Raw genomic sequence first — 27977 nt, forward strand, 5'->3', positions numbered from 1 at the left:
CTCTTGAAAAGCCTTTATATCTTCTTTAAAAAATTGTTGTAGTTCAGCAACTTTTTAATCCAAAACCTCCATAAACAATTCAAAAGTTAATTGAGTTTGTTGTGGCGGATAACCAATCTGGTTATTGGTGTAGGTTCATCCTATACTTTATACTTAAGTTAAAGTGTGTTTTCGTCATATTAATTGTTTTGCCTTATACACTTTCATCATTTAACTACATACTTGTCCATTAACTTTGTTCCTTCAAAGGTATATTTTTAATTCTTTGAAGATGAATTTTTCTTTGATTAAGATGGTGGTTTTTTGAAAAAGATTTTTGGTTTTGTTTAAGATGGCGTTATGTTTTTCTTTTTTTCGTCTTTTCCCTACAATGCATCGCTTATCATAGCTTAAATATTTTTTGTTTTGTCTGGGCTAGAGCCCGATTTATAATTTTTTTTAGTGATTATATTTTTATTCTTTTTACAACTAACTATACTTAGAAATATGGTTTTTATTATAGCGATTTTAATTTTTAAAGTTGGGGTGATTCTTTTATATATATATCCTTTATATATGGAGTGTTCTTCAGCTGACATAGGGGTAGGATTAGTCTCACTTTTTCCCTTTTTAAGTCATATTTTGGCTTTTTCTCTTTTTCTTGGGGGTTGGGGGGATGGTCTGTTTTCTAATTCTATTTTTTTTGTACCAGTTTGTGTTAGTTTTTTTATTTGGGCTGTTTTTGAACTTCAAATATGTCTGTGTTGTCGTCACTTCCGGGTTTTCTCACTACATTTGTTCCTCTTCCGGGTGCATGAGTTTATAAGTTGGTTAACCCTTTCTATACCAAAGGGTTGATTTTAGAATTATGGCTCAGACCATTAATTTTGTGTCTTCGAATACTAATGGTTTAAATCATCCAATTAAATGAAAGAAGATTTTCAAAATATTCCAAAGACTTAATGCTCATATCATTTTTGTACAAGAAACTCATGTGAGGAAGGAGGACAAATTTCGTTTTTTTAGATTTTGGCGGGGTCAACAGTATCACGCAAATTCGAATGCTAAAGTAAAAGGAGTTTCAATTTTTATTGACTCCTCTATTTCATTTGTTCAAGAAGATATTTTTTCGGATCCGAATGGCAGATTTTTGTTAATTACGGGTTTACTTTGTAATAAAAAGGTTGCTTTGGTTAATGTTTACGCTCCAAATGTGGATTGTCCTGACTTTTTTAAGTCTTTATTTACTTCTTTACCCAATCTAAACGAATATAAGTTAATAATGGGTGGTGACTTTAATTGTTGTTTAAATCCTCTGATGGATAAATCTTTATCTATTCAGACTTTACCTAATAAGTCGGCCACTTGTATTAACTCTTTTTTGACTGACAATGGAGTTTTTGATATTTGGAGATTCCGGCATCCTAATGACAAAGAGTTTTCTTTTTTCTCACATGTTTATCACTCTTATTTGAGAATTGATTATTTTTTTGTAGACTCTTGTTTTATTCCATTGGTAATCGGTTGTAACTATGATATTATAGCCATCTCTGATCATGCTCCATTATTACTTTCTATGAAATTTACGGATACAGCTTCTAATGCTAGACAATGGCGATTTGACTCTACGTTGTTGCAAGACTCTGACTTTATAAAATTTATGGAGGAGCAGATCGACTTCTTCTTTTCAACTAATTCTACAGATGATATTTCCTGCGGAACACTTTGGGACACTTTTAAAGCGTATATACGTGGGCAGATTATTTCTTAATCTGTTGGTTTGAGGAAATGTACTAAGATGGAAACTCTTTTATTGGTTGATAAAATTAAAGAGATTGATAAGAAATATTAGATTGCTCCTAGTAAGGAGCTTTACAAACAAAGGGTTGAACTTCAAATGGAACATAGTTTATTACTTACATCCTCGATTGAAAATCAATTAATGAAAACTAAATCTGATTTTTATATACATAGTGATAAATCTGGTAAACTGTTAGCTAGTCAATTGAAGAATGCTTTGGTTAAACGTCAAATCACTAAGATTGGTCAGCAGAATGGGAATCTGACAGTTAATCATGATGAGATAAATAAGGCATTTCAAGACTTCTATACCTCCCTGTATCAATCTGAATTTCCTCAAGATCATAATACCATGTCTGATTTTCTTGGGAAATTAAATTTTCCAAGATTATCATCTGATGATCTTTTGATATTGGATACTATTATTACGGATGTAGAAATTAAGGGGGCTATTTCTTCAATGAATTCTGGGAAAGCACCGGGTCCAGATGGTTATACAGTTGAATTTTTAAAAAATTTTTCCGCTACTCTTTCCCCTTGGTTAGGTAAGGTTTTTGAGGAAGCCATTAGATTGGGGGATTTGCCACAATCTTTTTATAGAGCTTCCATTTCTCTAATATTGAAGAAAGATAAAGACCCTACTAATTGTGCTTCCTATAGACCTATATCTTTATTGAATGTAGACTCCAAGATTTTTTCCAAGTTACTGGCATCTAGATTGGAGAAGGTATTACCCAAAATTATTTCAGATGATCAAACCGGTTTTATTAAAAATCCTTATTCTTTTTTTAACATTAGGAGATTGTTGAATATTGTTTATACTCCCTCACATGACACTTCAGAATGCGTGATTTCATTAGATGCGGAGAAAGCATTTGATAGAGTTGAATGGCCTTACTTATTTAATGTGTTGGAGAAGTTTAATTTTAGTCCAATATTTATATCATGGATTAAATTGATTTATCATACTCCAGTAGCCTCAGTGTTTACCAATAATCAAAGATCTCCCTTTTTTCACCTATTTCGGGGTACTAGACAAGGATGTCCTCTTAGTCCATTACTATTTAACATTGCCTTAGAACCTTTGGCAATTGCCATCAGACAATCACAGGATATTTTGGGTATTAATCGTGGGACAGATATTCATAAGTTATCTTTGTATGCAGATGATTTATTACTATTCATTTCTAACCCGGAGAAATCCATTCCAGCAGTTTTATCATTATTGGCTCAATTTAGTGAGTTTTCTGGGTATAAGTTAAATCTTAATAAAAGTGAATTGTTTCCTTTGAATAAACGGGTCCCAATTTATGGAAATTTACCTTTTAAATTAGTTAATGACTCTTTTACTTATTTAGGGATCAAAATCACAAAAAACCATAAAGATTTATTTAGATTTAATTTTTTACCCTTAATTGATCAGATTAAAGGTTTGTTTACTAAGTGGTCACCTTTATCTTTATCCCTAATAGGTAGGATTAATGCTATTAAGATGGTTATTTTACCTAAGTTTTTATATATTTTTCAAGCGATACCAATTTTTATCCCGAAATCTTTTTTTACTCATGTTGACTCTAAAATTTCTTCATATATATGGCAGAATAAAAATCCCAGGTTAGGTAAAACATATTTACAGAAGACAAAAAAGGAAGGCGGGTTAGCATTACCTAATTTCAGATTTTACTATTGGGCAGTTAATATTAGATATTTGTTATGTTGGTTGAAAGATGGGGGTGGATCTTTTGGCCCTTGTTGGGTGAGTTTAGAAACTAAATCAGTATCAGCTTATGCTCTGGGTTCTATTTTAGGGACTTCTCTCCCTTTTGCTCTTTCTAAATTGCTGAAACGAATTGACAACCCGATAGTTAAACATACTTTGCGTATATGGTTTCAATTTCGGAGATTTTTTGGGTTGACTCAATTCGTTTTAAATAGTCCTATTGTATCTAATTGTTTTTTTCACCCTTCCATTATAGATCAAGCTTATTCGGCTTGGAAAACTAAGGGATTACTAAAATTTTCTGATTTATTTTTAGATAATTGTTTCATGTCTTTTGAGCAATTATCCAACAAATATAACTTGCCGAGATTTCATTTTTTTAGATATTTACAGACTAGACATTTTTTAAGTTCTGTACTCTCTACGTTTCCAAATTTTGTGCCTTCAGATACTTTGGAGAGTTTATTTGAATTAGACCCTTTTCAAAAAGGGCTTATTTCAAAACTTTATAATATAATTATGAAGATACGTTCAGAGCCTCTTTATAAGACTAAAAAGGATTGGGAAAGAGAGCTTAACCTTATTATTTCTAGTGAGAATTGGGATAGAATTCTTCAATTAGTTAATACATCATCGTTATGTGCCAAACATTCATTAATACAATTTAAGGTCGTACATAGGGCCCATATGTCCAAGGATAAATTAGCTCATTTTTACTCTCATATTAGTCCTATTTGTGATAGATGTCATTCTGAAATTGCGTCTTTAACTCATATGTTTTGGTCTTGTTCGTTTTTGGAGAAATATTGGAAAGATATTTTTGTTATTATTTCTGCGGTTTTGAATATCGATTTACAACCTCATCCTATTACTGCAATTTTTGGTTTACCAATGTTAGATTCACTGCATTTATCTTCTTCTGCCCGTCGAATGATTGCATTTCTAACTCTGATGGCTAGAAGATCTATATTGTTGGATTGGAAAGAAATTAATCCTCCCACTGTATTTAATTGGTTCTCTCAAACTATGTTATGTTTCAATTTAGAAAAAATTAGAAGTGGTACTTTTGAGACTTCTATTAAATTTGAAAAGTTATGGAGACCATTTATTCAACATTTTCATATGATGTAATATGACCCTGTGCCAAGTTCATTTGATTTCCCAGCTTTTAGCTTATGTATGTTGAGAGGACCGGAAGTGACGGCATTGATGAATACTTATTTTTGTGAGATATTATAAACAGCCCCTTTTTTTTCTCTCTTTTTTTTGCTTCTTTTTTCTTTTATATTAGTTATTAGATTAGATTAGCTAGTTTTGCATTATATATATATGTTTTTTTTCTTTCTTTTTTCTGTTTTCTTTATATCATATGAAATATTTAGACTTACCATGTTCATACATATATTTTATGGCTTATGTCTTGGTAAACTCATTTATATTGTAACTATTATGCATGTTTTTTTCATATGTCATGGAATTTGTATGTTGGTAATTTCTTTATCAATATATCATTTGTATTCTGTCCATATTACTAATATTAATAAAAAGATTTAGAAAGAAAGGAGTACCTGGTAAAGCTCTGAAAACCTGTGCCAACCAACTGGTGGGAATATTCAAGGACATTTTCAACCTCATTGCTACAGTCAGAAGTTCCCACTTGCTTCAAAAAAGCAACAATTATACCAGTGCCTAAGAAGAATAATGTGGGCTGCCTGAATGACTATCACCCAGTAGCACTCACATTGTCAATGATGAAATGCTTTGAGAGGTTGGTCATGACTAGACTGAACTTCTGCCTCAGCAAGGACCGGGACCCATTGCAATTTGACTATGATCACAATAGGTCAACGGCAGATGCAATCTCAATGGCTCTCCGCACAGCTTTAGAGCACCTGGACAACACAAACACCTACGTCAGGATGCTGTTCCTTGACTATAGCTCAGCATTTAATACCATCATTCCCACAATCCTGATTGAGAAGTTGCAGAACCTGGGCCTCTGTACCTCCCTCTGCAAATGGATCCTTGACTTCCTAACTGGAAGACCACAGTCTGTGCAGATTGGTAATAACAACTCCTCCTCGCTGACGATCAACACTGGCGCACCTCAGGGGTATGTGCTTAGCCCACTGATCTACTCTCTCTAAACCCATGACTGTGTGGCTAGGCATAGCCCAAATACCATCTAAAAATTTGCTGACAATACAACCATTGTTGGTAGAATCTCAGTTGGTGACAAGAGGACGTACAGGAGTGAGATATGCCAACTAGTGGAATGGTGCCACAGCAACAACCTGGCACTCAACGTCAGTAAGACGAAAGAGATGATTGTGAACTTAAGGACTCCAAGGGCTGAAAGTTGTTATTGGTGATTCAGCCACCAGGGTGATGCAATAGTGTGGTGGTTAACACGATCGCTTTACAGCACCAGCAGTCACAGATCACGGTTCAATTCCTGCTGTTGCTGTGAGGAATTTGTGCCATAAACCGATGGCTGCAGAATGAGACTTTTGACCATTGACCAGTGCGGACATTGGATTTCACTTCAGCGGATTGTGGCAGCGTGATTGAGCCTGACCGGAGACAAATCTGCGTTTGGGATTGATTAGCTAGAGCAAATTAGGTGACACTTGTGGGCTGAATGACTCACTTTACTGTACGTGTCAATGTACATGTGACAAATAAAGAGCATCTCGTTTGGTTCTTGAAGCAACTGGTTAAATCCTAATCATTACAGTTTAGTAACACGATCACTTTGCACTGATTTTTAAATTCTAATTGTGTTCTTGCTCATAAATACTGTGTATGGTTTGATTTTTTTTCTGAGCAGTGCTGCTGACGTGCAGTGTTTCTGTGTGCACTGCCCGACAGTCTGTGCACCGTTCAGTTCATTACAATGTTCACTCTGGGAGTTTCATCGCAGGCTGGTATATATGACAATAAACTGACCTCATCTAGCATGGTGGCACACACAAATGCTGGAGGAACTCAGCAGGTCGGGCAGTATCCATGCATTGAGTAAACAGCTGACCTTTCGGGCTGAGACCCTTCATCGGGTCTGACCTGCTGAGGTCTTTCTGCGTGTAGCTTTGGATTTTCTCGTCGCACATGCTTCTCTGTAGACAGTGGATAGGGCGGCTGTCTCAAAGTTCCAGAGAGCCGGGTTTGTGTTCCCCTTCACCTGGCTTCCTGCCACATGCCAATGCTCTTCAGGTTGTGTTGTTGCTTGGGGCTAGAAGTCGTGCTGAGTTACCCCTCCAACCCACACCCTCAGCCCATGACTCACACACTCTCCAACCCCACTCCTGGGTTCCCTTGACATGAACCTCGGTCGCCAGCACCCATCCCTGCAGACCTGCCAGTCGCTGTACCCGCGATGTGGAGTTCAGCCAGCATCCCTGCGCGTGCCACACTCTGCCCTGACTGACCTCTCCGTGTGGTGTAGGGTCAGCCTGTACGGCAGACCGTGAGGCAACAGGTTACCACAGCGATAGGTGATGGGCAACCCCTCCGTGTGGATCTTGATGATCGCTTCCCAATCTTCGGCAGACTGTAAGAGAGAGAGGAAATGGGAGACTCAGTCAGCACCAGACCAATCCCCAGCCAGGGGCAGCAATCTGGCATATCGGTCAGTACCAGACCATTCCAAGCCAGGGGCAACAGGCTGGCATATCGGTCAGTACCAGACCATTCCCAGCCAGGGGCAACAGGCTGGCATATCGGTCAGTACCAGACCATTCCCAGCCAGGGGCAACAGGCTGGCATATCGGTCAGCACCAGACCATTCCCAGCCAGGGGCAACAGGCTGGCATATCGGTCAGTACCAGACCATTCCCAGCCAGGGGCAACAGGCTGGCATATCGGTCAGTACCAGACCATTCCCAGCCAGGGGCAACAGGCTGGCATATCGGTCAGTACCAGACCATTCCCAGCCAGGGGCAACAGGCTGGCATATCGGTCAGTACCAGACCATTCCCAGCCAGGGGCAACAGGCTGGCATATCGGTCAGTACCAGACCATTCCCAGCCAGGGGCAACAGGCTGGCATATCGGTCAGTACCAGACCATTCCCAGCCAGGGGCAACAGGCTGGCATATCGGTCAGCACCAGCCATCATCCATTGGGATTTGATTACTGCTGCTGCCAATAACAGGTCTGCATGTTTTCCCTGTGATCGCCTGGGTTTCCTCTGGGTGCACTGGTTCCCTCGCACATTCCCAAGATGCAGACGCCAGGGTTATCGATTGAGCTGTTGGCACCTGAAGCATGGCAACAATTGTGGGCTGCCCCCTCGGATTGTGTTGGTGGTTGGCACAAACGATGCATCTTTGTACTTCGACACGACTAATGAAGCTCATCTTTCTTTCAGACTCCTGTGACCCTGAGAGTCCGGGGCCAAGGCCTGGAGGCAGCCTGGCTGGGGGCTGGAGACGGATCTGTGTGTGCGCACGGGTGGGTAGGGAAAGGACTTGTCTTGTGTTCTGCGGAACTCTGTGAGCACACTAGGTTGCCTCCAGCACATCCTCGCTAACACAAACAACACTTCTCACTGGACGTGTGATGAATAAATCTGAATTATTCACTCAGCAGACCAGCAAAGGAAAGTACCAGTGCAGGGGTCGGCAATCCGCGGCTCCGGAGCCGCATGCGACTCTTTCATCTCTGTGCTGCGGCTCCCCGTGGGTCCATATTGGCTCTTTCAGTGGTAAACATTGCCGACCCCTGTACCAGTGCATCTGCCTGTGAGTGAGGGTCAGACAGAGCGAGGGGGAGGGGGAGAGGGGAAAGAGTGAGAGAGACACAGAGGAAGATATAAAGGGGGGGGGGAAGAGAGAAATACAGAGAAGTTGGGGGGGGGGAGATTCTTGCTGCTGCCAGTAACAAGTTTGCATGAGGGAGAGGGGTGGGGAGGGAGGAGTGGAGGGGGAGAGAGAGGGTGGGAGAGCGGGAGAGAGAAGGAAGAAAGGAGAGGTGTGACAGAGACGGAGAGACGTACAGACACCGTGGTTGGTACTAATGATAATATATGGATTCTGGTTCCAGCAGACTGAGGCTCTTTTCCTCTCACTTCCTGCCGCTTTTGGGTCAGTGTGTGCACGCCGCGGACTCTTACCTCTGGCTCGTAACGCAGCAGGATGTTGTAGTCCATGGCGTAGGGGACATCAGTGACAGTGAACATCAGGCCGGCTCCATCGCTGACACGGGCGAACCCTGGGCCACTCCAGGTGACCATCCCGTCCACTGGCTGCCGACGCCTCACCATCTCCACAAACGGCTGCAAACGAGTGACCAGAGGGCATAAAGTAGAGAAAAGGCCATTCGGGCCCACGTGCCCATGCCAGCACTCATTCTCCACCCCGTTTCCTCCTGCCATTCCTTGTCTGAACCCATCAGCGGACTCTGACTCCTTTCCCCACTCATACACCCACCCAACCCGCTCCTAAATACCCTGCCCATGGCAGTGAGCTCACGTTCTCTCTGCTCACTGGAGAAAGGAGCTTCTCTCAACTCAACTCAAGATTGTTGTCATGTAGACGGTGAAAAGGACTGGGGATGAAAGGGAAAGTAAGTCAGCCCTGATGGAATGAGCAAATGGCCTAATTCTCCTTCTGTCTCTTATGGTCTGGCACACTGATCTGGTGGGGGGGGGGATTTATTTTAGTATTTGAATTTAAATGTGAACCAATCAATGAAGCCTCAGTTCTGGATTGTGAGCCTACACCTCGTGATAATGCCCCATTGATTTCCAGTTCAGTGTGTGGCTTCCAGACCTCATACTATCACTCTCAAGTGTCCCCAGCAACACTGACCTTGGTCCGCCGCGGCTGTCGGTTGCGGTGCCTCCGTCTCCGAATGCCCAGGTCCTGTTTGTCCAACTCTACACAATCTCCGTTCACCAGCGGCTTCTTTTCACCCTGAAACACAGAGAGAAGTTCAGGCATGGGGAGCGCTGGTCCCTGTCCCTGGTGCTGTCCCACCCTGACACCCAGGGGCCGGAGCAACAACAACCTATTGAGATAGAGAGCCTTCAATACCATTATCCCCATAAAACTAATCAATAAGCTTTAAGACCTTGGACAGAACTAATCAAAGAGCTTCAAGACCATGGTCTCAGTACCTCCCTATGCAACTGTATCCTGGATTTCCTTGCTCGTAGACCCCAGTCAGCTTGAATCGGCAACAACATCTCTCCCACGATCTCCATCAGTGCCGGTGCACCATGAAGCTGTGTTCTTAGCCCCTACTCTGCTCGTTTTACACCTCTGACTGTGTGGCTGAGCACAGCTCCAGTGCCGTATTCCAGTTTGCTGAGAACACCACTGTCACTGGCTGAATCAAAGGTGATGATGAATCGTCACACAGGAGGGAGGTGGAGAATCTCTGAGTGGTGCCACAACAACAACCTCTCACTCAATGTCAGCAAGACCAAGGAGCTGATTATTGACTTGAGGAGGAGGAAACCAGAGGTCCACGAGCCAGTCTCATCGAAGGATCACAGTTGGAGAGGGCCAGCAATGTTAAATACTTTGGTGTTATTATTTCAGAGGTCCTGTCCAACAAATACCCTGCTGGAAGAAGCTACAGGAGCCTCAGGACACATACCACCAAGTTCGGAAATAGTTACTACCCCTCAATCGTCAGGCTCTTAAAGGGGATAACTTTACTTGCCCCATCACTGAAATGTTCCCACAACCTATGGATTCACTTTCAAGGACTCTTCATCTCATATTCTCGATATTTATTGCTTACTTATTCCTATTATTATTATTATTATTATTATTTATTTTTGTATTTTCACAATTTGTTGTCTTCTGCATTCTGGTTGAACACCCAAGTTGGTGAGGACTTTCATTGATCCTGTTATGGTTATTATTCTATTACGGATTTATTGAGTAAGCCCTAAGAAATTGAATCTCAGGGTTGTATATGTGACAAATATGTACTTTGATGATAAAATTACTTTGAACTTTAAGTGACAGAGTCATAGAGCACTACAGCACAGAAACAGGCCGTTCGGCCCATCCAGTCCACACTAAACTGTTACTCTGCCTCATCCTTTCAACTTGCAGGACACAGTGCCATACATCCCCACAATGTTAGCAAATCATCAGAGCTGGTCATTGATGCCAGGAAAGAAGATGGCCACACATTCCTGTCTACATCAGTGGTGCTGGGGTTGAGAGATTGAAGTTCCTGGGTGTGAACGGCCACAATATCCTGCCCGGCTCCAACCGCGTAGATGCCACATCCAAGAAAGTTTGCAGCACCTCAGCTTGCTGAGCAGGTGATGAGCCCACACTGCACTCTCTCTGTAACACTTCCACATTATTCCGCATTCTTTTATTGTTTTCCTTCATACTAATACAACGCACATTGACAGTATGGCCAAGGAAGCTCCCTGCACCACTACGTCCTCAGCAGGCTAAAGAAACCTGGTATATTCCATTAACCCTCACTAATTGGTACTCCGATGCACCACAGGAAACCTGCTGCTGGGCTCAGTATGGCACCTGCTCTGCTCGTGACCATCAGAGAGTTGTGGAAACCAGCCTCCCTCCACCAACTCTGTCTGCACTCCCTGCTGCCAGCATCATCACAGACCCCACCACTTCCTTCAACATACTGCATGCGTAGACACTCCTTAGAACCTGATATTGCTCCAGTGTTAACCCACAAACTATTTTACACCTAGGTAGAGCAGTGGATGTAGTGTATATGGATTTCAGCAAGGCATTTGATAAGGTACCCCATGCAAGGCTTATTGAGAAAGTAAGGAGGCATGGGATCCAAGGGGACATTGCTTTGTGGATCCAGAACTAGCTTGCCCACAGAAGGCAAAGAGTGGTTGTAGACGGGTTATATTCTGCATGGAGGTCAGTCACCAGTGGAATGCCGCAGGGATCTGTTCTGGGACCGCTACTCTTTGTGATTTTTATAAATGACCTGGATGAGGAAGTGGAGGGATGAGTTAGTAAGTTTACTGATGACACAAAGGTTGGAGGTGTTGTGGACTGTGTGGAGGGCTATCAGAGGTTACAGCGGGACATTGGTAGGATGCAAAACTGGGCTGTGAGGTGGCAGATGGAGTTCAACCCAGATAAGTGTGAGGTGGTTCATTTTGGTTGGTCAAATATGAAGGCAGAACATAGTATTAATGGTAAGACTTTTGGCAGTGTGGAGGATCAGAGGGATCTTAGGGTCTGAGTCCATAGGACACTCAAAGCTGCTGCCCAGGTTGATTCTGTGGTTGAGGAGACGTACGGTGTATTGGCCTTCATCAATCGTGGGATTGAGTTTAGAAGCCGAGAGATAATGTTGCAGCTGGTCAGACCCCACTTGGAGTACTGTGCTCAGTTCTGGTCACCTCACTACAGGAAGGATGTGGAAACTATAGAAAGGGTGCAGAGGAGATTTACAAGGATGTTGCCTGGATTTGGGAGCATGCCTTATGAGAATAGGTTGAGTGAACTCGGCCTTTCCTCCTTGGAGTGACAGAGGATGAGAGGTGACCTGATTGAGGTTTACAAGATGATGAGAGGAATTGATCGTGTGGATAGTCAGAGGCTTTTCCCCAGGGCTGGAATGGCTAACAAGAGACGGCACAGTTTTAAGATATTTGGAAGTAGGTACAGAGGAAATGTCAGGGGTAAGTTTTTTAAGCAGAGGGTGGTGAGTGTGTGGAATGGGCTGCCGGTGACAGTGGTGGAGGTGGATGCAATAGGGTCTTTTCAGAGACTTTTGGATAGGTAGATGGAGCTTAGAAAAATAGAGGGCTATAGGAAACCCTAGGTAATTTCTAAAATAAGTACATGTTTGGCATAGCATCCTGGGCCGAAGGGCGTATATTGTGCTGTAGGTCTTTGTTTCTATGAGTCAATCTCTTGAGCCTTATTGCTGAGATTGACAATGGCTCCCAGTGTTGAGGTTGAGCTGTGTCTAGGAATTTTATCTGATTGCTCTCTGTATCAAAATCAACTCGTAACTCGCCTCATCAGCCACGGTCATGCCGGCAGGAATCACAGCCCCCAGCAGGGCACAGCCTTGCTGGTCAGAGTGAGAGGGGGGTGGATGGTGGGTTCTGATGATATCACAGCCAGACTCCGCTCGTCTTGAAACATCCAGACTGCAGATCTAGCCAGCGGGGAACAGCAGGGGCTGGTGTGTGCTATCCCACATCCCAGCACACAGGCCCTGCATCTTCTCCTAGCATTTCAGACGATTAAAATCTCTTTCATGGATAACTCATTGCTCTCTGATAACATCAGAGGACAGCAGCAGTCTCCAGCTCCCTCTGTCAACACACACACACACACACGCTTATGCACAGATCAGAATCAGGTTTATTATTCCTGTATGAAGTGATATCTGTTGTTTTGCAACAGCAGCACTGTGCAAAGGCATAAAATTACTTTAAATTAGAAAAAAAGTGTAAAAACAAGAACAGTAAGGTAGTATTCATAGTGTTTGTCAAACGGGATGGCAGAGGGGAAGATGAATCGTTCAGGCTCCTCTCCGATGGTAATAACAAGCAGAGGGTAGTGGGGTGGAGGTGGCTGAGTCCACAACTCCTTGCGTTCTTTTCCGATCCTGTGCATTGGGACTTTCACACCGGGCAGTGATGCAGTCAGTAAGAACTCTCTCCACCACAGATCTATAGAAATTTGCGAGTGTTTTTGTGACGGGGCAAATCTCCTCAAACTAATGAAATATAGCTGCTGGCGTTCATTCTTTGTCATCTCATCAACACGCGGGGCCTCAGAGATGCGGACACTCAGGAACGTGAAACTGTCCGCCCTTTCCATCGCTGATCCCTCGATGAGGGACGTGCTCCCTTGGCTTCCCCTTTCTGAAGTCCACATCCGTTCCTTGGTCTTACTGATGTTGAGTGCGAGGCTGTGGTGCCACCGCTCACCCAGCTGATCTCCTCGCTCCTGTACGCCTCCGCATCACCATCTGAGATTCAGCCACCATTGCCACTGCAAGTAAGATTTCCATTGCACCTGTAAACCTGCTCAGATGCACAAGCACGCACATACAACAACGTAATTGTAAAGGAAGCTATTCAGCCCATTTAACTCACCTGTCCCATATGACCCATGTGCTATCCCACTGACCGACACGAGTGACTCAACAGTCTAGAGCACCCTGCCATCCCCATGTCCTGTGACACTGGCCCCAGCATCTGGTCATTGGGCGTCTGGTCCAGAACCATGGCATAATGTGAATGGGCAGTGACTGGACAACCATGTTGGCTTGGCACCACATAACATGGGTAGTGGATGGACAATTCCCCATTACCCTGGCATCATGTAACGTCACAATTGGACAACTCCCCTTTAACCTGCAGCAGTGATTGGACAACTCCCTTACCATGGCACTGTGTGGTACAGCCAGCGATTGGATGTTCTCTCCTACTCTGACACTGTCTGCTACAGTCAGCAGTCCGTGATTGAACATCAAGACCAAGTAACATGGACAGTAATTTTTCTGACCCCCATTCCCTGGCACAGTGTGCTAGGACATGTGACTGGATGGTTCTCTGTTACTCACGTAGCGCAGCCAGTGATTGAATACCGCCCCATTACCTGGCACAGTGTGGTAGGACCCAGTGTTGACGACTCCCTGTTACCTGGACAATATGTAGCTTGGGCTGTTTGTTGCCCTGGTGTTGTGCATCATAACCAGTGTCTGGGCACCTTCCCATTACCCTGGCACTGTACACCGTGGCCAGTGATTGGATGACTGTGGCATGGCCTGTGATTGGGTGCTTCTCTGTTACCCGGGCAACAAGAACATGACTAGTGAATGGGCACCTTCCAGTTGCCCTGGTACTGCTCGCTGTGGACAGCTCGGACACTAGTCCTGCTACTTACAGGCAGTGGGTCAGTGGGTGAGCGAGGTTCGGCCTCCTCTGCCTCGTACGTATACATATCGAGGTACATGCAGTAATATCCAGACTTGGCCTCGTGGCACTGCCTGCCCATGACGTGAGGGCGACACTCGCACTGGCCACTTTCCATGGAGCACCTGTGGGCGAAAGAACATCGCTGATGAATCTCACACTGCACCCCCTTGCATTACTCCCCCTCACACTGCACACAAATACCACACCCCCTCACACCGCACCCCTCACTCCGCTCCCCCTCACTCCGCTGCTCCTCACTTCTCACCCCCTCACTCCGCTGCCCCTCACTCCGCTCCCCCTCACTCCGCTGCTCCTCACTCCTCACCCCCTCACTCCGCTGCCCCTCACTCCGCTGCCCCTCACTCCTCACCCCCTCACTCCGCTGCCCCTTACACTGCACCCCCTTGCATTACTCCCCCTCACACTGCACACAAACACCGCACCCCTCACTCCGCTCCCCCTCACTCCGCTGCTCCTCACTTCTCACCCCCTCACTCCACTGCCCCTCACTCCTCACCCCCTCACTCCGCACCCCTCACTCCTCACCCCCTCACTCCGCTGCCCCTTACACTGCACCCCCTTGCATTACTCCCCCTCACACTGCACACAAACACCGCACCCCTCACTCCGCACCCCTCACTCCGCTCCCCTCACTCCTCACCCCCTCACTCTGCTGCCCCTTACACTGCACCCCCTTGTATCACACCAACTCACACCACTCCTGTTCACTCTGCTCTCCTTCACACTGCTGCCCCTCACTCCTCACCCCCTCACACCACTCCCCTCGCACCACACACTAACACTCCACCCACTCGCACTGCACCGCTTCGCATCACAGCCCCTCAATCCGCAATCAAACACCACTCCCCCTCGCTCTGCACCCTCTTGCTCCACTCTCCCTCGCACCACTCCCCCTCCTGATTAACAATAAGAAGGAGCTGTGAGGCAGGTAGGAACAAATGAGGGACTTATGGAGTGCAAGAAATACAAGAGAGCATTTAAAGAAATCATGAAGTTCCTCCACTCACCGAGGTGAAGCAGAATTCTACAGATACGTGAGGAGCAAAAGGACAAAACTGGTCCTCCAGATGCTCAGACTGGTAATCCATGTGTGAGCCAAAAGAGATGGGGGATCTCAAATAAATATTTTGCATCTGTAGTTACTCTGGATACAAACTCAGAGTCTATGGAAGTGAGGGAAATCAGCATCAACTTCGTGGACCCTGTGCAGATTACGGAGGGGTGGTGTTTGCTGTCCTGAGGCAATTTGGGTGAATAAACCGCCAGGGCCTGATGACCCTGTGGGAATCACGTGTAGGAATTTCCAGGGCCCTAGCAGAGATATTTAAATCATCCTTATCAACAGGAGAGGTACCAGAGGATTGGAGGCCAGCCAATGTTGTTCCACTGTTTAGGAAAGGGTCTAAGCAGAATCCAGGAAGTTATGGACCGGTGAGTCTGACATCAGTTGTGGGAAAGTTATTGGAAGGTGTTCTAAGGGACAGGGTTTAGGAGTATTTGGATAGACATGGACTGATTAAGAACAGTCTACATGGTTCTGTGCATGGTAGGTCATGTCTAACCAGTCTTACAGAGTTTTTTGAGGAGGTTACCAGGAAATTGGATGAAGGCAAGGCAGTGGATATTGTCTACATGGACATTTGAGAAGGTCCTGCATGGGAGGCTGGTTGAGAAGGTTCAGTCGCTCAGTGTTCAGGATGAGGCAGTAACTGGCTTTGTGGGAGAAGCTGGAGAGTGGGAGCAGAGGGTTGCCTCTCTGACTGAAACTGGTGGCGTGCTGCAGAGACTGGGCTGTTTGTCATCTGTATCAACGACCTGGCTGATAAGGTGCCTCTTCTGTTTTTTTGTGCGGGGGGGGGGTATTTGGGGGCTGACAATCGTGCCACCGTTCTGTTCTTTCTTGGTTTCGTGGCTATCTGGAGAAGAAGACTTTCAGAGTTGTGCCCTTCGATAAGAAATCTTTGATAATGTGGTTAACTGGATCGGTAAATTTGCCGACAACACTAGATTGGGGTGCAGTGGACAGTGAGGAAGCTATCGCGGCTTATGGAAGGTTCTGCATCAGCTGGAAAAATGGGCTGAGAGATGGCCGAAGCAACTTAATGGAGAAAGTGTGAGGTTTTGTACTTCGATAGGACCGACCACACAGTGAACAGTAGAGAACTAAGATGTGTGGCAGAACAAAGGGACCTGCTCATGGATTAAGGGAGAAAGGTGAAATTTTTAAGGGGAACTTGTGGTATTATTTATTTGCTCAAAGTGTGAAAGTGTGGAACGAGCTGCCAGCACAAGTGGTGCATGCGAGCTCGATTTCAACGTTTAAGAGAAGTGTGGATAGGTACATGGGTGGTCGGGATATGGAGGACTATGGTCCCGGTACAGGTCAATGGGAGTAGGCAGTTTAAATGGTTTCTGCATGGACTAGATGGGCCGAAGGTCTGTTTCTGCACTGCTCTATGAGTCTCTGACTCTGCGTATATCAAAGCAAACAGGGAAATAGGTAATTTGTGTTAATGACCAACAAAGATGTGCTGGGGGGCAGCCCGCAAGCAGTTCCCCTGTTACCCACCAACACCATAGAGTCACAGAACCCTACGGCTCAGAAACAGCCCCAATCTCATCAAACTGCCCTCCATACACCCTCCCATCCAAACTTCTCCTCAGTGGTGAAATCGAACCACTTCCACTGGCTGCTCGTTCCACACTCTCACCTCCCTCTGAGTGAAGAAATTATCCCTCAGGTTCCCCTTAAGTATCTCACCTTTCACCTTTAACCCATAACCTGTAGTTGTAGTTTTGCCCAACCTCAGTGGAAAAAGCCTGCTCACATTTACCCCATCTATACCCTTTATAATTTTGTATGCCTCTATCAACTCTCTTCTCATTCTCCTGTGCTCTCGGGAATAAAGTCCTTTCCCTGTCACTCAAATCCTTATGTCACAACAACATGTTGCAAACTTTGTACAGAACTAGGAGGGATATTTTATATTGGCTGATTAACCCACTGACCCACAAGCGCTGGAACTCCCACACACCACTGGGGTGAGCGAGGGAACCGGAGCACCCAGGGGAGTCCCAAGCGCTGGAACTCCCACACACCGCTGGGGTGAGCGAGGGAACCGGAGCACCCAGGGGAGTCCCAAGCGCTGGAACTCCCACACACCACTGGGGTGAGCGAGGGAACCGGAGCACCCAGGGGAGTCCCAAGCGCTGGAACTCCCACACACCGCTGGGGTGAGCGAGGGAACCGGAGCACCCAGGGGAGTCCCAAGCGCTGGAACTCCCACACACCACTGGGGTGAGCGAGGGAACCGGAGCACCCAGGGGAGTCCCATGCAGTCACAGGGAGAACATACAAAGCCCACACAGACTGCACCGGAAGTCAGAATCGAACCGTGGTCACCTCCGATGTCACCAGACCTTCGTCAATAGAATTGTGTCATTGCTGCCCTTCCCCATCGGACACTCTGTGAGGGAACTGCACCGCAAGCTTGCTCAACATGGGGGAGGGAGCTCCAGAGCGGGTAGGCTCGGTGTGTGGTTGCTGGGTGACGGTACTGATGGTCACTGCAGACACAACGCTCAGAAAATGCCCGAATAAATGCAGACACCGAACACACTGACTGTCTACAACATATACACAGGGGCAGCCTGATAGCCCAGAGGTCAGTGATCAAGATTCAATGCCCACCGCTGCCTGGGAGGAGTTTGTACATTCTCCCAGTGACTGCCCAGGAACAGCCCAAAGAGGTACCGGTTAGGGTTAGTGAGAGGCCGCTGGCTCCAGAAGCATCACCACACTGATGGGCTGCCCCCTGGCACTGTGGAGGTTGTCGAGACAAATGACGTACTTCACTGAGTGTTTCAAAGCTACAAGGTGTGTGTGAGACAGATGAAACTATCACTGAATATGTGCTTGAGCTCAGTTGCCATGGGATCGTCAGCAGAGATTGAGGGGGGTGACTACCTGTTGTTGTAGGAGCCCCCGAAGTCACAGTCACAGGGTCGACAGCCGGCCAAGTCAGTACTGAGTCCCCAGTACTCCATCTGTGTGTTAAACAGGGAGGAAGTCATTACACAGACTACCTGTGAAACAGACAAACAGCATGTGCAAACAGACACACACACACAGACAGACACGCACACAGTCATGCACACACAGAGGCACACACAGACACACACAGTCACACACAGAGACACACACACACACAGACACGCACACAGTCATGCACACACAGAGACAGACATGCACACACACATAGACACACACACACAGTCACACAGTCATGCACACAGACACACACAGACAAACACACACACACACACACAAACACACAGACAGACACGCACACAGTCATGCACACACAGAGACAGACACGCACACACACACAGACACAGACACACACACAGTCATGCACACACACACAGACAGACACAGTCACACTCAGAGAGACACACACACGCACACAAACACACACAGACACACACACACACAGAGTCATGCACACACATAAACTCTCTCTCACACAAACACTGTCATGCACATACATACTCACGTATACACACGGTACTCGCATATACATATATGCTGTACTCCCACAGCACAAGCATTCACACACGTGCACTTGCACACAATTACACAAACTCACAAACACAGTGAACTGCTCTTTCTCTCTGACTGACACTTTATTTTGCATTCTGTTATTGTTTTACCTCAGTGCGCAGTGTAATGACTGGATCTGTATGAACAGAATACAAAACTCTGTACCTTGGTACATATCACAATAATAAAGCAATTCCAATTGCAGGCAACGTGACGTTCTGTCGAATTGCTCAGTTGGACAACACTAAACCCATGGGAGTGTGTAGTACAGGATAGGGGCAGTGCCCATGCCAAACCCTCACCCTCCAGTCACACTCTGTGCTGACATCTGTTCACCGACTGCCCAACACCCAGTGTTGTAATGAAGATGGATGAAGTGCTGGTGAGGACGAACCTGGAATATCGTGTGCAGATCTGGTCACCTGGTCAAAGGGCCTGTATTGTGCTGTAGGTTTTCTATGTTTCTACCTACAGGAAAGATACCAGTAAGATAGAAAGAGTACAGAGAAAATTTACAAGGATGTTGCGAGGACTCCCTCTTTAGGATGAAGGTTCGGGACAGATAGATTCCAAAGGTGAAGGTGAATTCTAAACAGAGGATCAGGCTGACAAGGGAAGTCAAAGACAGTGTAAAAGCAAAAGAGAGGCAAATAATGGTGCAAAAATAGAGGACTGGGAAGTTTTAAACACCAGCAGAAAACAAAAGAGCCATATGGAGGCATTAGTAATAATGTTTCAACGACCAATTGATTCTGACATGGTTGGGGAGGACTGGAAAGCTGCCAATGCTGGAATTCCAAAACAACGCACAAAACACTCATCAGGCCAGGCGGCATCTACGGAAAAGAGTAAACAGTCGACACCTCAGGCGGAGACCCTTCAAGGGGACTGAAACGTCACTCCATTCTTTAAGAAGTGGTGGGGGGAGGCAGAAGAAAGGAAATTATAGGCCGCAATGGTTGGGAAGATGTCAGTCAACTGTTAGGGATATAACTGGAGGCACATGATAAAATCAAGCAAAGTCAGCACGGTTTCCTTCAGGGAAAATCTTGCCTGACAAATCTGTTGGAATTCTTCGAAGAAATAATAAGCAGGATACACGAAGGAGAGTCAGTGGATGTTGTTTATTTGGATTTTCAGAAGGCCTTTGACAAGGTGCTTATTTAACAAAATAAAGAGCCCATGGTTTTACTGGGAAGATACTAGCACAGATAGAAGATTGGCTGACTGGCAGGAGACAAAGAGTGGGAATAAAGGGGCCTTTCCTGGTTGGCTGCCAGTGACTGGTGGTGTTCTGCAGGGGTCGGTGTTGGGACCACTTCTTTTTAACATTATATGTCAATGATTTGGAGAAGGGGATTGATGACTTTGTGGCAAAGTTTGCGGATGTCACAAAGGTGGATGGGGGGGGGGTGGAGAACTGAGGAAGCAGCATTTGGACAGATCGGGAGAATGGGCAAAGAAGCAGCAGATGGAATATAGTGTTGGGAAGCGAATGGTCGTGCGTTTTGGTGGAAGGAATAAAGGTGTAGATTATTTTCTAAACAGGAGAAAATTCAAAAATCAGAGGTGCAAAGGGACTTAGTAGTTCTTGTGCAGGATTCCCTGAAGGTTAACTTGTAGTTTGAATCGGTGGTGAGGAAGGTAAATGCAATGTTAGTAATCACAGGATGTCAAAGGTTACGGGGAGAAGACAGGAGAATGGGATTGAGAGGGATAATAAATCAGCCATGATGGAATGGTAGAGCAGACTCGATGGGCTGAATGGCCTGTCTCCTCATATGTCTTATGGTCTGATGGAAAGGCCTGTTTCTGTGTTGTAGCTCTGTATGAATCCCTGACACCTCAGTCTGGCCCTCTGATTGTTTCAGAACCCACGGGAGACTCAGTGAGAACCCAAGCCTCACTCCTCCCCCCTGCCTTGACACTTACCAGGCACGTATCGCAGTACCGGCCCGTCACGTGCCTCTTGCAGATACAGTCCCCACTGATGTGGTCACAGGGAGCCCCCGTCATCACCACTCCCCGAGGATCACAGAGGCAGGCTGTGGAACGCAGCATTGGTGACACATTACAACATCTGTCCTCCACCCAGTCCATCTGTCAGGACACCCCAGCTCTGGGACGGGGAGGTGAGCACTCATCAGTACCCCACCCTACCATCATGTGAGCAGAGTCACCATATCCAATCCCGAAAGGGTTAAACACGGAGACTGGGTTACACTGTCTCTGCCTCAGAAGCTGGGTTTGATCCCCACCCCCGATACTTTCTGTGTGGAGTTTGCATGTTCTCACTGATTCCTTCAGTGGCTCCAGTGGCCGCCCAGATCCCAGAGACGAGTGGGTTGGTGAGTTTACAGCCCACTGTAGATTGCCCTCTGGGGGTTATGGGGGATGAAATGGTATCAGTGGTTGGCTAGCAGGTACTAGATGGGCAGAATAGGCCGCTCCATGCTTGACAAGTGGGGGTGGATTTGACTGAGCATAAGATTGAGAGAGATGGGTTTGATGAAGGGGATATGGGATATTCATTCAGGGATGAGACTTTGAAATCCCATCCCACTGGAACAAGGCTGTACTCTCTCCCAAACATTCCCACCTCCCTGTCCCTATCCCAAAACCTCACCCCACCCTGACGCCAGGCTTTCCCTCCTGTTTACCACTTATCCTCTCCCTTCACTCCCTCCACACCCTCTTCCTCCTCTCCTGCCCATCCCACCTCTTGTCGAGTCACCCCACACCCCCACTTAGTCTTCTGCCTCTCCCTTCATCCACTTGAGGGGCAAGGAAATAATTTGCTAAGAACGTACATCTTTGAATGTGGGGGCAGGTGAAAGGGTGGGGGAGGCTCAATGGGACCCAGTGGGGAGGAGAATAGTCACAGAGGACCTGTCACAATGGTCCACTGCGTTCCCAAGGCCCTGCCCAGCCGCCATCCAGTGGGGACCCCTCCCTGCCCGACCACCATCCAGGGGGGACCCCTCCCTGCCCGACCACCATCCAGGGGGACCCCTCCCTGCCCGACCCCCATTCAGTGGGACCCCTCCCTGCCCAATCACCATCCAGTGGGGACCCCTCCCTGCCCGACCACCATCCGGGGGGACCCCTCCCTGCCCGACCACCATCCAGTGGGACCCCTCCCTGCCCGATTACCATCCAGTGGGGACCCCTCCCTGCCTGACCACCATCCAGTGGGGACCCCTCCCTGCCCGACCCCCATTCAGTGGGACCCCTCCCTGCCCAATCACCATCCAGTGGGGACCCCTCCCTGCCTGACCACCATCCAGTGGGGACCCCTCCCTGCCCGACCACCATCCAGTGGGGACCCCTCCCTGCCCGACCACCATCCAGTGGGGACCCCTCCCTGCCCGACCACCATCCGGGGGGACCCCTCCCTGCCCGACCACCATCCAGTGGGACCCCTCCCTGCCCGATTACCATCCGGGGGGACCCCTCCCTGCCCGACCACCATCCAGTGGGACCCCTCCCTGCCCGATTACCATCCAGTGGGGACCCCTCCCTGCCTGACCACCATCCAGTGGGGACCCCTCCCTGCCCGACCACCATCCGGGGGGACCCCTCCCTGCCCGACCACCATCCAGTGGGACCCCTCCCTGCCCGACCACCATCCAGGGGGGACCCCTCCCTGCCCGACCACCATCCAGGGGGGACCCCTCCCTGCCCGATCCCGATCCAGTGGGGACCCCTCCCTGCCCGACCACCATCCGGGGGGACCCCTCCCTGCCCGACCACCATCCAGTGGGACCCCTCCCTGCCCGATTACCATCCAGTGGGGACCCCTCCCTGCCTGACCACCATCCAGTGGGGACCCCTCCCTGCCCGACCCCCATCCAGTGGGACCCCTCCCTGCCCGATCACCATCCGGGGGGGACCCCTCCCTGCCCGACCCCCATCCAGGGGGGACCCCTCCCTGCCCGATCCTGATCCAGGGGGGACCCCTCCCTGCCCGACCACCATCCAGTGGGACCCCTCCCTGCCCGACCACCATCCAGTGGGGACCCCACCCTGCCCGACCACCATCCAGTGGGACCCCTCCCTGCCCAACCATCCAGTGGGACCCCTCCCTGCCCGACCACCATCCAGTGGGACCCCTCCCTGCCCGACCATCATCCAGTGGGACCCCTCCCTGCCCGACCATCATCCAGTGGGACCCCTCACTGCCCGACCACCATCCAGTGGGACCCCTCCCTGCCCGATCACCATGCAGGGGGGACCCCTCCCTGCCCGATCCCGATCCAGTGGGGACCCCTCCCTGCCCGACCACCATCCAGTGGGACCCCTCCCTGCCCGACCACCATCCAGTGGGGACCCCTCCCTACCCGACCACCATCCAGTGGGGACCCCTCCCTGCCCGATCCCGATCCAGGGGGGACCCCTCCCTGCCCGATCACCATCCAGGGGGGACCCCTCCCTGCCCGATCACCATCCAGTGGGGACCCTGCCCGATCCCGATCCAGGGGGGACCCCTCCCTGCCCGATCACCATCCAGGGGGGACCCATCCCTGCCCGACCACCATCCAGTGGGACCCCTCCCTGCCTAACCATCCAGTGGGACCCCTCCCTGCCCAACCATCCAGTGGGACCCCTCCCTGCCCGACCACCATCCAGTGGGGACCCCCCCCTGCCCGATCCCGATCCAGTGGGGACCCCTCCCTGCACGACCACCATCCAGGGGGGACCCCTCCCTGCACGACCACCATCCAGTGGGGACACCTCCCTGCCTGATCCCAATCCAGTGGGGACCCCTCCCTGTCCGACAACCATCCGGGGGGACCCCTCCCTGCACGACCCCCATCCAGTGGGACCCCTCCCTGCCCGATCACCATCCGGGGGGGACCCCTCCCTGCCCGACCCCCATCCAGGGGGGACCCCGCCCTGCCCGATCCTGATCCAGGGGGGACCCCTCCCTGCCCGACCACCATCCAGTGGGACCCCTCCCTGCCCGACCACCATCCAGTGGGACCCCTCCCTGCCCGATCACCATCCAGGGGGGACCCCTCCCTGCCGGATCCCGATCCAGGGGGGACCCCTCCCTGCCCGACCACCATCCAGTGGGACCCCTCCCTGCCCGACCACCATCCAGTGGGGACCCCTCCCTGCCCGACCACCATCCAGTGGGGACCCCTCCCTGCCCGATCACCATCCAGTGGGACCCTTCCCTCCCTGCCCGACCATCCAGTGGGGACCCCTCCCTGACCGACCTCCATCCAATGGGACCCTTCCCTGCCCGAACTCCATCCAGGGGGGTCCCCTCCCTGCCCGATCACCATCCAGTGGGGACCCCTCCCTGCCCGATCCCGATCCAGGGGGGACCCCTCCCTGCCCGATCACCATCCAGGGGGGACCCATCCCTGCCCGACCACCATCCAGTGGGACCCCTCCCTGCCTAACCATCCAGTGGGACCCCTCCCTGCCCAACCATCCAGTGGGACCCCTCCCTGCCCGACCACCATCCAGTGGGGACCCCCCCCTGCCCGATCCCGATCCAGTGGGGACCCCTCCCTGCACGACCACCATCCAGGGGGGACCCCTCCCTGCACGACCACCATCCAGTGGGGACCCCTCCCTGCCTGATCCCAATCCAGTGGGGACCCCTCCCTGTCCGACCACCATCCGGGGGGACCCCTCCCTGCATGACCCCCATCCAGTGGGACCCCTCCCTGCCCGATCACCATCCGGGGGGGACCCCTCCCTGCCCGACCCCCATCCAGGGGGGACCCCTCCCTGCCCGATCCTGATCCAGGGGGGACCCCTCCCTGCCCGACCACCATCCAGTGGGACCCCTCCCTGCCCGACCACCATCCAGTGGGACCCCTCCCTGCCCGATCACCATCCAGGGGGGACCCCTCCCTGCCGGATCCCGATCCAGGGGGGACCCCTCCCTGCCCGACCACCATCCAGTGGGACCCCTCCCTGCCCGACCACCATCCAGTGGGGACCCCTCCCTGCCCGATCACCATCCAGTGGGACCCTTCCCTCCCTGCCCGACCATCCAGTGGGGACCCCTCCCTGACCGACCTCCATCCAATGGGACCCTTCCCTGCCCGAACTCCATCCAGGGGGGACCCCTCCCTGCCCGACCATCCAGTGGGACCCCTCCCTGCCTGACCCCCCTCCAGTGGGACCCCTCCCTGCCCGACCATTCAGTGGGACCCCTCCCTGCCCGACCTCCATCCAGCGGGGACCCTTCCCTGCCCGACCCCTATCCAGTGGGACCCTTCCCTGCCCGACCCCCATCCAGTGGGACCCCTCCCTGCCCGACCATCCAGTGGGACCCCTCCCTGCCCGACCCCCATCCAGTGGGACCCCTCCCTGCCCGACCATCCAGTGGGACCCCTCCCTGCCCGATCACCATCCAGTGGGACCCCTCCCTGCCCGATCACCATCCAGGGGGACCCCTCCCTGCCCAACCCCCATCCAGTGGGACCCTCCCTGCCCGACCGCCATCCGGGGGACCCCTCCCTGCCCGATTAACATCCAGCGGGGACCCCTCCCTGCCCGTTCACCATCTAGCGGGGACCCCCCTCACACTGAGCGGCTGGTGTGATGGGTCGGGTCAGCAGTGTGTACTGCCCTGCCACTCGTGGGGATGGAGGGGTACCTACCTGTGCAGCCCTGTGGGTTGTTCAGGCTCAGACCGTAAAACCCATCCTTGCAGCGGTCACAGCGAGCGGCCTGCACGTTCTCCTTGCAGCGGCACTGGCCAGCGATCACCCCGTAGTCCAGGTCAGTGTCGCTGTCACAGAGCCCTCCCTCCAGGGACCCCACCGGGTCACAGTCACATGCTGCCACACAGACATAGGAAGCCAATGAGACCCCACGGTCAGGAGGGGAGGGAGATGGCAGAACGCAGCAGACAATCCCTCTCCCCACGGCACGGGATGGGAGAAACAGTCAGTAACCTCCCGCCCCACCCAGCTACCCTTGTCCTATAGACACTGGAGGAACATGGCAGGTCAGGCAGCATCTGTAGATGCTCTGTCCAATGTATGGGATTTCTCCAGCATCTTGCTTTCAAGTCTCTTACTATCTTTCCTTTGGGTTAGTCCTGACGAAGGGTCTCGGCCCAAAACGTCAACAGTGCTTCTCCCTATAGATGCTGCCTGGCCTGCTGTGTTCCACCAGCATTTTGTGTGTGTTATTGTTTGAATTTCCAGCATCTGCAGATTTCCTCGTGTTTGCTTTTTAAATGTTAGCTTCCAGGAAGAGTCGGTGGTGAGGAAGGCAAATGCAACGTTAGCATTCATTTCCAGAGGTCTAGAGTACAAGAGCAGGGATGTGATGCTGAGGATTTATAAGGCACTGGGCAGATCGTACTTGGGGCAGTTTTAGGCTCAATATCTAAGAGGAGAAGTGCTGGTATTGCAGAGGGTCCACAGGGTTCATGAGAATAATTCCAAGAATGAAAGGGTTAACATATGAGGAGTGTTTGTTGGCTCTGGGCCTGTACTCACTGGAGTTGAGAAGAATGAGGGGGATCTCACTGAAACCTATTAAATATTGAAAGCCCGAGGTAGAGTGGATGTGGAGAGGATGTTTCCTGTTGTGGAGAAGTCTCGGACTGGAAGGTACTGCCTCAGAATAGGAGGGCATCCCTTTAGAGCAGAGATGAGGAGGAATTTCTTCAGGCAGAGGATGGTAAATCTGTGGAACTCATTGCCACGGTCAACTGTGGAGACCAAGTCACTGGGTGTATTTAACGTGAACACTGTGGGTGTGGTGAACTACGTATACCAGTCTGGACACCCCCCCCCCCCCCCCCACTGACTGCTCCTGTGGCTCCTCCCACAGACCGTGGCTTCTCCCACGGACCCTGGTACAAAGGCGATTGGGGACTCCGCCCCAGCCTCAGTCTCCAGGATGTAGTGTGGTGGTCAATTGCTGCTTGTTCTTTCCTCCAGCCAATAAAAGCCTGTATCTCGCCTCACGTCTCTGAGAGTTATTGATGGTGCATCAGAGGGCATGTTTTGTTGGCACCAGAATGTGTGGCAACGTCAGCAAACTGCCCCCAGCACATCCTGAGGCTGTGTGGCTGTGCATGCAAAGGTCCCATCTGACTGTGTGTTTCAAAGTACACATGATAAATCAATTAATCTGAATCCCTGAATCTTCTCCTTGAAGACTGGAATCCCCTCCCTTGGAACAATGAGCAGCCCTCCCCTGCACCCTTTCCAGGTGGGACAGCAGATGGCACGAGCCGAGACGGAGTCACACAGCCCACAGCCTCAGGGACACACTCACGGATGCAGGTATCCTCAGACCGGATGTCCGCCGTCGGGTTGCGGTAGTAGAAGGGTTTGCAGAGCTCGCAGTTCCTGCCCATGGTGTTGTGGAGACAGTCGTCACAAACACCGCCACTCACGTTCCCCGTAGCGCGGTACACCGCTATGTCGAAGTGGCACCGGCTGGAGTGGTTATTGCAGTTACAGGCTGGTGGGGAGAGGGAGAGAGAGGCAGCAGGTCAGACACACTCTCAGTGATGAAACGAGCAGGGTGAGAGCGGCCCACGGGCACAGGGTGAGAACGGTGCACGGGCACAGGGTGAGAACGGTGCACGGGCACAGGTGAGAACGGTCCGTGGGCACAGGGTGAGAACGGTCCGTGGGCACAGGGTGAGAGCGGTCCACGGGCACAGGGTGAGAACGGTGCGTGGGCACAGGGTGAGAACGGTGCGTGGGCACAGGGTGAGAACGGTCCGTGGGCACAGGGTGAGAACGGTGCGTGGGCACAGGGTGAGAACTGGGCGCAGGGTGAGAACGGTGCGTGGGCACAGGGTGAGAATTGTCCACGGGCACAGGGTGAGAACGGTCCACGGGCACAGGGTGAGAACGGTCCACGGGCACAGGGTGAGAACGGTCCACGGGCACAGGGTGAGAACGGTCCACGGGCACAGGGTGAGAACGGTCCACGGGCACAGGGTGAGAACGG

General features: G+C 50.0%; 1 protein-coding gene across 5 annotated transcripts in view; it reads right to left on the reverse strand.

The window, feature by feature from the left end:
* lamb2l (laminin, beta 2-like) overlaps window positions 1–27977 on the reverse strand; it is a 235382-nt gene that overhangs the window by 74203 nt on the left and 133202 nt on the right. For all 5 annotated transcript variants that reach the window (XM_059943876.1, XM_059943875.1, XM_059943878.1 and 2 more), the window contains 8 exons: window positions 27291–27479; window positions 25655–25834; window positions 20961–21073; window positions 18393–18472; window positions 14373–14526; window positions 9309–9413; window positions 8612–8773; window positions 6928–7049 (listed from right to left, as the gene is read on the reverse strand). In XM_059943876.1, coding sequence (XP_059799859.1) covers window positions 6928–7049; window positions 8612–8773; window positions 9309–9413; window positions 14373–14526; window positions 18393–18472; window positions 20961–21073; window positions 25655–25834; window positions 27291–27479 — 1105 coding nt within the window. The remainder of the gene's footprint in view (window positions 1–6927; window positions 7050–8611; window positions 8774–9308; window positions 9414–14372; window positions 14527–18392; window positions 18473–20960; window positions 21074–25654; window positions 25835–27290; window positions 27480–27977) is intronic.

Source organism: Hypanus sabinus, chromosome 19 (genome assembly GCF_030144855.1).
Source record: "Hypanus sabinus isolate sHypSab1 chromosome 19, sHypSab1.hap1, whole genome shotgun sequence".
NCBI classification, from domain to species: Eukaryota; Metazoa; Chordata; class Chondrichthyes; order Myliobatiformes; family Dasyatidae; genus Hypanus; species Hypanus sabinus.